General features: G+C 34.0%; 1 protein-coding gene across 1 annotated transcript; it reads left to right on the plus strand.

Moving 5' to 3' along the window:
* Window positions 1–9,318: 9,318 nt before the first annotated feature.
* On the plus strand, window positions 9,319–10,841 carry LOC112528256 (serine carboxypeptidase-like 50). Its single transcript, XM_025139245.1, has one exon. It carries the CDS (start codon window positions 9,334–9,336, stop codon window positions 10,681–10,683), a length of 1,350 nt encoding a protein of 449 aa, XP_024995013.1. The 5' UTR covers window positions 9,319–9,333; the 3' UTR covers window positions 10,684–10,841.
* The last annotated feature ends 1,193 nt before the right edge of the window (window positions 10,842–12,034 follow it).

The raw sequence follows: 12,034 nt of genomic DNA on the forward strand, positions 1-12,034 counted from the left end.
ATACTTACTCAAAATTTATTTTATAATTTTAAATAATATACATCAATAAACAATACTTCATATATTAAAAAAATTTAAATTTTTTTCATCAAATATTTATAATATAATATATTGATGGATATAATTATGTCCCAGATCTAACAAAAATAGTCTTAACAATTAAGCTTGCCTCAAATCTCAAACCAAGGTTATAAATACCCTAAACGGCTCTCTTGGCCTCAGCGGGTGACAACCAGTCTCAGAGATCTCAGAGATAAACTTTTCTGTTTATAAGAATTTTTACTAAATCAAAACATATAAACCATTCCATGTAAATCTATCAAAATATCAAAACAAAATATGTTTTAACTCAAAGTCCTAATTTAGCCGGCCATTAAGGCGGCAAGAAACTGAAAGAAAAGATAAAAGAAGAAGAGATACCAAAAGTTACACAAGCTTCACTGTCGGTAGCTTGTTCGTCTTATTTCTTTATTAGCACACTGATTACAATACAAGAGAGAAAACTGAAAACTTTGAACACTCCTAAGAAAACTCTGATCTAGAAGAGAGACAGACCTCTCTTTAAATACACCAACTAAAAATCCTATTGAGGACAGCTGTAAAGAACTCAGCTTTATAAAAGGAAAAGCTTTTCTTTATAAAAGAAAAGGTAACTTTATAAAAGTTGGTCGGCTACTAAGGCTAAAAGAAAGAAACTTTTGACAAAAATGTCAAAAGGCTATAAACTTTGACAAAAATGTCAAAAAGGCTATTTACCTTGCTTAATGGAATCCTTGAGAGTCTCTAAGGCATCTTCGATAGAAATGGCCAATTCTTCAGAGCCTTCTATGCTTTGAGCATCCTGTTGAGCATCGGTGTTCATTGAACTGTCTGATGGTTGTGATAAGTTGTTGTGAAGATCTTTCTTCATATTTTCGATATAAAGATCAACAATTTCATCTTTGGATAGGGTACCAGCATACTTCTGGGATAGTTGCTGGAAGGGGCTCGGAATTTCTGAGCTGCTGACTTGCTTCTGTCTGGCCTCGAAGTCTTTCTGATATAACTGAATCTTCTTAGAAATAGAATCATAGAGATCAGCACCTTCAATAGTAGAGGACTTAGGACAAATTCGATCTAGTTTATCCCAATATTTTGTAAGACCTTGTCTTTTGAGGCAAGGAATCATATGATGATTATAACCAAATATTGGTTTCCATTTCCAAATCCAAGGGATACCAAATTCTATAAAGAATAGGCAAATATTACTGCTATCAATTTGATAGAGCTTGGTGCAGTTATTAACTGCGGGAGAATATATCATCCAATTTTTTATATGAGATTTCATATGATCTGGAAAAATGGAAGAACTAGTGCCAAAAAATTTCCACCAGGAGAAAAACCAATTAGGAATTGGTGAATGGAAACAATTTTCACAGATCTTTAAGAACCAAGAATGTCTTTTGTTTTCATTGTCATAAAGTAAAACATTAGTTAAACCATGGATATAATCCCAATAGTTGAACTTAAAATTGCATTTATGATTGGGAGAAAACCATTCTTTCTCTGCAAGAGGGGAAAAACCCCATTCTTCAAAAGATATAATCTTTTTAATAACAAGCTTCGAAAAACTAAAATTGCCATTTATCTCATCTCTGCTATTAGAAGTATGATGAGTAATTTCTACAGATTTTGTAGAGAGAAGCAAGCCCTCATAGAATTGGCGTTGTCTTACAGAACCATGAACAAAAGATGTCTTATTAAGATATCTTTGTAGAATAAAATCAGGATTATCTTTCCATTGAAGATCTTTTTCTTCTATAAGAAGTATAACTTCTTTTTCTTCAGTTTCATAAAACTGAGAGTTGGAAGAATCTTCCTTGCTAATATTAGCATAAGAACTTGATGTAGCCAAAGATTTTTTGGCTTTCTTTTCCTTAATATAATTAAGGTATGCTTCAGCGAGAGGATGGTCTTTTGGGATATCATCCAAAAAACCTGGTACTTCTTTATCTTTTTCTTGTGATAAGTCTGAAGCTATAAGCTTCTGTTTGCCATGCTGGACAATGACACTATTTTCCCTTCCTCTATTAGAGGAATGTCTTCCACCTCGACCTCTCCCATAGGAAGAACCTCCACCTCCTCTATAAGAGGAGTAAGAACTGTATGAACTCATACTAAGCTCATTGTTCAGGTTAACCAAAGGCCTGAAAATTAAGAAAGATATTCACGAGTTAAAAAGTCAGGCGAGTGATTATCTTTGCCTTTAATATGCTGAATATCAAAATCAAAAGGTGCAAGATGAGCTTGCCATCTGGCAAACATCTGCTTAGAAACATCATGCTTAAAATCTTTTTTAAACATAAATTGAGCAGAACTACAATAAGTTTTTATCAAAAACCTTTGATTATATAAATCATCCTGGAATTTAAGAACACATTTAACAATAGCAAAGTGTTCTTTGACAACAGTAGAATAATTTAATTGGGCATTCTTCCATTTACCAGAATAAAAGCGAATAAGATACTCTTGTTTAGAAATAGGATCAATTTGCTTAAGAATACCTCCATATCCGAGGTTAGAAGCATCAGTCTCAACTATCTTATGCCAAAGGGGATTAGGAAGCATGAGACAAGGAAAGTTTTTAACCTTTTTCTTAATTTCTTGAACTGCTAAAGTATGACTATCCGTCCAGTTACAAGATTTTTTCTTAAGTCTATCATATAAAAGAGAAGTATACTGACTTAAATCTTGAATGTAGGCAGAAATATAATTTAGGCTTCCCAAAAACCTTTGTAATTGGGTTTTATCAAGAATCTGGTCAGGAAATTTATCACCAAAAGCAATACTGCGTTGAATAGGAATGATAGTCCCTTTTTCAATATCATGACCTAGAAATCTAATCTTGGTCTGGAATAAAGACATTTTGGGCTTAGATATAACTAACCCATTTTGGACAACAAGAGTCTTAAAAATGTTAAGATGTTTAAAATGACTCTCAATGTCTTTGGAAAACACAAGAATATCATCAATGTAAACAATAATAAAATTGCTATAAGGATAAAAAATGTCATTCACGATTTGCTGGAATTCAGAAGGAGCATTTTTCAAACCAAAAGGCATTACTTTCCATTCATAATGTCCCATGGGAACATTAAAATCCGTTTTATAAATATCATTCTCGGCAATCTGGATTTGCCAATATCCTGATTTTAAATCAAATTTAGAAAAAACGAGAGCCTGAAAAAGGCGATCAAGAAGATCCTTCTTGTTTGGAATAGGATGCCTAATCCATTTTAAAACTTTATTGAGAGGTTTATAATTTATTACTAATCTAGGAATACCTCTCTCCTGTTCAGAATGTTTATTGACATAGAAAGCAGTACAGGACCAAGGGGATTGAGAAGGTCTGATGAGACCTTTGTCAAGAAGACTAGAAATTTCATTCTTACAAAGAACAAGATAGTCAGAATTCATCTGGCATGGTCTGGCTTTAGTAGGAATATTAATTTCAGAGAAATCATCCTCATAAGGCAAGGAAACAATATGTTTCTTTCTATCCCAAAAAGCATTAGGATGATCATTACAAATACTTAGAGAAAAATCATTATGGATAAAATCAATTTTTGATTTAAGACGAGGATTAGAGAGTTTTTCGTCAATGGTTAAAGAAGATATTTCTTCTTTAAGAGAATAAAGATGAAACGTTTTGCGATCAATACGGTCTTGAAGCAGGTCAAGAAAACGTTTAACCGGTTGATCAATAAAGTTAAAGATAATAGCTTTATTGTTAAAGGTACCTGTGAGACCTTGCTCGTCAATTCGAGTTATAGGATAGAGTTGATATAAAAAGGGAAGACCAAGAATGACCTCATGAGAAATGGCCTTAGTAAGCAAAAAACTGGTTGTGATGCAACAACCTTGATTGCAAATCTTTGCATTAGAAAGTTTAAATTTAATGTCAAGAGCACCACCTCCCGCATGGGAAAGGGAACAAGAAGTTTTTTCAAAAAACCTGCTGGGAATAAGTCCCTCTTGAATAACGTTTAAATCAGCACCACTGTCAATCATGGCGAAAAAATCTCTTTTAAAATGACCGTCTATGAGAAGGGTAATTTTAGTAAACCATTTTTGAGTAATCATTCTACTAATTGTAGAAAGGGTTGCATTATCAACATGCGGAGTAGAAGAAGAAGGAATATGCTCAGCTTCCTTTTGTTCAGGTTCCTCAGAAGGAATATGAAAAGTAGCATTTCTAACTAAAAGATCTTGACTTGCAGAAACAATGGCAAGATGTTTGTGAAGAAGAATATTATCTTCTTTGAGTGCAGTAATTTCTGATTTAAGAAGAGTTACTTCCTTATGAAGGTCAGTAACAGAAATCTTCGCAGAAAAAGAATGTTTATGCTGAAGAAGACGATTTAATTCTTTCATAGAATAGTCAATATTATTGATAGGAGGAGTAGGATTTGAAGAACTAGGTTTATTAAACTCAAGGTTTTCCAGAATTTCAGAACAAATAACAGGATCCTTGATTTTTTGTAAAAGTTTTAAAACATTTTCATCAGTTAAAACATTGATATTGAGATCCTGAAATTGGGAAAGGAGTTTATAAAACTCATCATTATTGTCCGAAGAAGTGTTATTTTGAATAATATTAAGACAATTTTTTGCACAAGGCTGGCCAATAGCACATGTGTCACAAGGAGAAAACGAAGAATCAGCTGAGCTAGAAGATAGATAAGAGTCTTCATTATGAATGTCATGGACACTAGCATCGGAAGTAGAAGCCGAATCAGAATCAGACTCGTCATCAGAATTTTTGAAATTCAGAAAAATGTTTAAAAGAGAATCTTTAGTACTTTGATCAATATTTAAACTATTTATTTTTTTCTTAGTCCAACAATTTGCTGAAGAATGGCCAATCTTGTTGCAGTTTTGACAAATAATTTTGTTCTTTTTAAAACCTGAAGAATTCTTAAAATACTTTTTAGATTTAATAAAATCAGGTTTTTTAGAATCTTCAGCTTTGTTAGAATTTTGCAAATTTTTGTTAAAAGATTTTCTCTTAAAACGTTTTTTAGAATGACGATAATTAGAATCTTTATCGCGAGTTTTATGAAATTTTCGTTTAGGTTTCTTATAAGGAACCTCCATACCAAATTGGTCACAAAAATCACCAAGCTGTTTTCTTTCAAGCAAATTTTGCTTCCTGATTTGATGTTTTAATTTCAAATCATTGCAAAGGGAAAGTCCTTCTGCAATACAAGTACTGATTAGCTGACCATAAGTATAATCATCATAATGAATAGAAATACCATCTTTTTTAAGAACCTTACGAACTCTTTCAGCAAAAAGATGAGGGAGATCGTCTATAAATTTGGCCTTCCAATGACTGTTATTACAGTCTTTTAGCTCAAAGATACGAGAGAGAAAAGTATCTTTATACCATCTAAACTCAGAGAGAGTCTTGCAACGGAGATTACTGATAAGGGTTCTAATATTTTCACAATCAGCAGAGAACCTACCAGTAAAATGCTCTATAAGAGTAAGAATTAAAGGATAAACAACATTTGTTGTTTCCTGGCCATCTTCATCCTTAACCGAGTTAAGAATTTGGTTTTTCTGTTCCAGGGGAATATAATTATCCCACCAACCTTTGAGTTGGCCAGTAAAACCTGCTATAATCATTTTGGCAATATTTATATCAGTATTACCTGTGTTTTTACAAACAGTACTATACATAAACATACGATGAGCCATATTATAAATATGTTTGTCAGTGAAACCATCAAGACTCCACTCATAAATACATTTACCATTATAACTATTGTTAATGATATACTCTTGTTCTTCATGAAGAACATCCATCGGAGTAGGACGATTATAATAATATTTATTAAGGCTAGGAGTTTTGGCCCATTTCATTTTATGAATTTGGCCATCAATCTGTTCATGCTGAGGAATCTCAGATTGTGAGTTTAAATGAAAATCCTTGTTGAGCATAGAAAGAGAGGGTTTAGTAATATGCAAATGAGAGAGCTTTAAATCAAGTTGTTGCATAAAATCTTCAGCTGGAGATTTGAGTTTAAAATCTTTTATCTCAAGAGGAGGCTGAATAGTATTTGAAGTTAAAATAATTTTCTCAGAAGTAGAAGGAATATCAATCTTCTTTTGCTGAGTTTCCTCGATTTTGGAAAGTTTTTGAAGGATGAGGGAAATATTATCCTCAATAGAAAAAAGTTGCTCTCCAACAATTTTCAATAAAAGATTAGTATAATTTTGCTTTTCAAGTAATTCATTTATATGTAATGAAGTAACAGAAAGAGTATTATCTTTGATAAGATTAGAAAAAGCAGAAAATTTTAAGAAAGAATTATTATTTTTCATGAGAAAAGGAGACTGAGGAGGATAAATAGTAGATTTAACATCTCCATTAAGAAGTTGATAATCCCTTTGCAGAACATTTATAAAATGTTTCACATGAGTATGAAAAAACCAAGGAATAAAAGAGAAGGTCTCATTTTCCTTAGTACAGAATGTATAAAATTCTGCAGAGAAATTAGCAATTTCCTCTTTTGTAAAGTTTTCAATATACCAAGTCCGAAAAGGAGCCCATTTCGGATTACCATAATAATCCTTGCAGACAATTTGTCTAGCAGGAGAACCATGAGTGAAATCAATTTTTCCCTCACTAGTGACCCAACTTCTTGTAGGTGTGAAAATCATCAAGAAATTAAAGAGTAAAGTCGGACATAGTCTCTATAATCCTTTGAGGTTGCCTATTGCTAAGGTTACCTATTTGGTTAACCTGATTGTTATGAACAATACCATTTCTATGAACTCTAAGTTCATCATTTGGTTGTTGAGAAGAGACTTCAATATGCTCTTCTTGCTCCAAAGGTTGATTTTGGTGGTCAAAATTGTCTCTTAGATAAGAGGTTGAGGCCCTAGAAGGCTGAGAACCAAAAGGAGAAATATAACTATGGTTACCATGAGATAGAGAGTGAGATCTTAAAAGAGGTCTCTTTTCTGAATAGGCACTCCGAGGATTATCAAACTGAATATAGACAGTTCCATCATCTGTCTGGGTGATATTATTAAAATCACTCTGAACAATAGGTTGTCTGGGAATGTTTCTAGCGAGAAACCATCCTTCTGGGAAAACTATTTCATCCCATTTGATAGATCTCCGAGTTTGAATCTTAGATCTATTAAAATTGGTCTCTATAAGAATAGTTTCATTAATATCCTTATCAACTCTTTTACATCTTGGGTTAAGAGTAAATAAAGGTTTAAAATATATCCTATAACATATACAGAAAACTTCTGTTCCTGCAGAATAGTTATAACCATGAGTTTTGACATTTAATGTCAAAGCATCCAGAATATTAACATCAGTTAAGGATAAACTTAAATTAGGATATACATCGAAATAAACAGGACCATGAGCCAGACTGGATTGGATCATTCCAATTAAGGATTGTTGCCAATCAAGGTTTCTTCCATCTCTAAGAGCTGCAAGAAAGCTTTCTGGTAATCCTTCAAGAGTGAGCGGTTTAAATGCAATTTGGACAAGACCAATGTGTAAAAACTTATGAGTTTTTAAATAAGGCATAATATCTTTTTTGTTTAAAAGACGAATCATCATTTCATCCTTATGAAGAGGAATTAAAGATTCTGTGGTTTTAACAATATGTTTTAAACCAAGTTTTTCAAAAGTGCCTATTTTATAAATGAGTTTAGGCTCAACTCTGGGAATGGTCCAATGATCAAGAAGATCAAGACTCTGATACCATCTATGTCCCAGATCTAACAAAAATAGTCTTATATATTGATGGATATAATTATAAACGAATACAAAATCCTAACCATTATATCTTCTTTCATTATTTAACATAATAAATAAATGAAGAAAGTAAAATGAAAACTACATATGGCGGCTGTTTGGAGAAAATAAGGGTGACATTCAAAACCTAAAAGGCTTATTGTGAATTTCCAAAACAGCACTTCTAATTTATTTGTATTTCAAAAGCACCCCTCCGGATTTCTTTTCTTCATTATTGCCCATATAAAGCTTGTTGAATCTTCTTTTGGTCCACCACTAACGATTTTGTTCATCTGTCTTTCATATTTCTTGATTTGATCCAACTTTGTTCTATTTTTTTCATTTTCATCCAACCCAAAAAAGTTAATCCATGACTTCAAAATTCAAATGTCTGTTAAAATCTGAACAAAGTCAAAAAAAATACTGAAATAATATCCCCAACGAAGATAAAATGAAAATTAGTTAAAAATCAAATCAAATAAATGCAAAAATGCATTTATAAACTACCATTACGCAGACATAATATGCACTTAACCATCGAACACCATGACTTGAACCATAAACGACATAAAGGGCAGAGGGATCAAATCATGTGGTTTCATCCTCCTGTGTCATTGACAAACAGGCGTGAGCGTATGTGTTTGCAGTCATGAATAACACAAAGCGAGTAAGCAAAGAGAGAGTATGTGTGGTTGTGATTTCTGTGTTTGCTTTACAACATCATAACAACAATGCCAAGGGCTCTAACAAAGGTGGCAGTGGCATATAACAGAGTTGGTGGTGCAAAGAAACTAGTAGGATTTACTACACCATCCTACCGTTTCTTCACTTCATTTCCACTTCAGGTATAGGTTTAGGGACGAGATTGGTGGTGGTGTTTGAACAATAAAAAGAATCGTAGAAGAAGAAAGGATAAGGATAATTGACTGGTGATGTTTAAATATTAACAAATCATATAAGAGGAAGGATGACGGTGATGGTGTTTGAATAGTAACAAGTTGGAAAAAGGGAAGGGGGTGGGTACATAAATGGGTAAATGATAAAAAAAAACATAGATAAAAGAACAATACAAAGTGTTAATCAAAATGACAACTTTAAGGTTGTTTGTTTATCTCTTAATAGTTCTACTAAAAGACAGTTTCTGAATCATTAAGAGGTGAATCACGTTTGACAAAAGAAAAGTTTGTCTCTTAATGGTTTTAAAATCTATTGAATAATTTCGCATCCTGAACCACTCTTAACCATTTAGCGTCATAATTTCATTGTAAGTAATTACTAAATAATTATATTTCATTTTGTACTATATCATGAGAGTCTCTTAATCATTCTGATCACTTAATCATTATACACCAAATTATTCAACAACTGTAGTAAAAATGCAAATTTTAATGACAATATATGTAATGATTGTAGGATTTGCTCAAACTTATATATTATTAAATTGAGTTCTCAATTAAAGAGTAGGATTTTCAGCTAAACAGCCCAAAATGGAAACTAATAATATGCACTCATACATCTGTGTTTCAATGGAGTCAATGATGCCTCTCAAGCTCATCTTCTTCCTCACATTCTTCATCCACCTACACCGGTACTCATCGGCCTCTATACTCCCCAAAGAAGCTCACCCTACAAAATCGGGCTACCTCACGGTCAATGCCACCACCGGCTCAGCTATTTTCTATGCCTTTTATGAAGCCCAAAATCCCAATGACACTTCTCTTTCTCAAACCCCACTTGTTATTTGGCTTCAAGGTGGACCTGGTTGCTCCTCCATGACCGGAAATTTCTACGAACTCGGTCCATGGAGAGTAACACCTTCTATGAAGCAAAACGTCAAACACCTTGAACTCCAACCTAACCCTGGTTCTTGGAACCGAATATTCGGCCTTCTTTTCCTTGATAATCCGATTGGAACCGGCTTTAGCATCGCTTCGACACCGGAAGAGATCCCAACAGATCAACAAGCTGTATCAAGGCATCTGTTCATTGCGATAAGAAAGTTTATTGCTTTAGACCCGTTGTTTAAATCTCGTCCAATTTATATTACAGGTGAGAGTTATGGTGGAAAATACGTGCCATCCATTGCGTATTACATCCTCAAAAGAAACCCCCTTTTAACCCCTTCGAAACGTGTCAACTTACATGGATTGGCAATCTCAAATGGGTTAACCGATCCGGAAACCCAAGTGGGTACTCATGCTTTGCAAAGTTACTATTTTGGTTTGATCAATGAAAAACAGAAAACCCAATTGGAGAAGCTTCAATTCGAGGCTATTCAGTTAACAAAAGCTGGTAACTGGAGTGATGCTACGGATGCAAGAACCAATGTGTTGAGTTTTCTACAAAACATCACAGGTTTAGCTACTTTGTTTGACTTCAGGAGGCATCGTCTTTATGATACTGATTGGGTGGTAGACTACTTGAAGGACCCAGAGGTTAAAAAGGCATTGGGAGTGGATGAGTCAATGGTTTTTGAGGAGTGTAGTGATGTGGTTAGTGCAGCACTCCATTCAGATGTGATGAAGAGTGTGAGGTTCAAGGTGGAGTATCTTGTTAAGAACACTAAGGTATTGCTGCTTCAAGGGCAGTGTGATTTGAGAGATGGGGTGTTTTCTGCTGAATCTTGGATGAAGAAGATGAAATGGGAGGGGCTTCAGAAGTTTCTGGATGCAGAAAGAGATGTTTGGTATGTGAACGGTGTGCTTGCAGGTTATGTGCAGAAGTCAGATAATTTGAGCCATGTGGTGGTGTTAGCGGCTGGGCATTTCGTGGCAACCGATCAAGCTGTGAATTCTCAAGCCATGATAGAAGATTGGATTCTTGATAGAGGTTTGTTTGTCAATAAGCACATTCAAAATCTATTTACTGACATTTGAAATTTTTGTTGTACTAAATTTGAGAGCATTGGAATGACACTCCTGATGAAAATCTATGGATTTGCTTACCATCAATCATATACTCTGATCTTCAAAACTGTTATCGTCGTTTTCTTGACGTTTGTACTATGAATGAACATTTGTTCGATTGATTCTCATGAGGTCATTCTGGTTGGTTTGAGTCTTTGCATGATGCTCGCATGGTTTATGTTTAACGGTTGGATAAAAGGGGGAGGTATGTTTGCTAATATGGAAATAGAAGGTCTACCCTTGAACTTTCATCTCCGTCATGTTAAATGTGAGATTTTGAACAGGGGTCTAAATTTACATGTGTTTAGGGTCTTTTTATCGACTTGTGTAAAACTATGGCCGGAATTATTTAGGTTCAAACCATTAATTGTTTGGTTTTGGGTTCAAATTAATAATGATTTAAGTTTAGTTTCAGATTGTTAATCGTTTTAGGTTTAACCTATTTTTGTTCTTAACATATAATCTCCGATATCTCATTTATACAATATACTCAAAATTTTTGGATGTAGCAGGACCTCCAAAAAGTTTGGAACGTCCCTGCATGCACGATGCACCGATCCTTAGAATTGTACTTGATTGAGTCTGACGTTGCCTAGACTTGGAACCCTCTTTTCTTCTTATGTGCTCTTTTGAAAAGTAATTTAATGGGGTTCCACACTCATATCGGATAAACTTTGACCATTTCTACTCCTCCTCCTAAATTGCCCTTTTTGGAGAATAATACGGGGGCTTTCACATATTCTCACAGTACTTGTGGTTGTTAAAGATCTAAACTTTTGTAAGAATAGCGCTTAACCCGGTGCACATCAGTGGTGCATAGTACTTATATTATATATGATTGGAGAATTGGGCTCTTTTGGAGAATAACATGGGTTCCATATATTCTCACATAGTACCTGAGCTAATTTCTACCATTTTAAGGACTCAACACTATATCATATCGACTAGATTTGGACCAAATCTACCCGATATATGTTGGATCCTTCATTTTTTCCTCAATGACTCTTATGGAGCGTAATTTGAAGTTCCACATATTCTAATAGTACGTGTGGTTGTTAATTAAAGCTCTTAACTTTTGTAAGAACAACACTACCGCTTATATTTTGTAGAGTAATATGGGGTTCTATGTATTTTAAAATTACTTGTGGTTGTCAAAGCTCTAACACTACTGCTTATATGATCTATGATTAGAGAATTGGACTCTTCTTAGAGTAATTTGAGGTTCCACATATTCTCACATGGTATCAAAGCTAATATCTATCACTCTAGGAACTCGACACTCTGCGGCAATCTGTTAGAGGAAGGGGCGAAGTAGAGTTTC

The sequence above is a fragment of the Cynara cardunculus genome (assembly GCF_001531365.2).
Source record: "Cynara cardunculus var. scolymus isolate 2C chromosome LG 15, CcrdV1, whole genome shotgun sequence".
In the NCBI taxonomy this organism is placed as follows: Eukaryota; Viridiplantae; Streptophyta; class Magnoliopsida; order Asterales; family Asteraceae; genus Cynara; species Cynara cardunculus.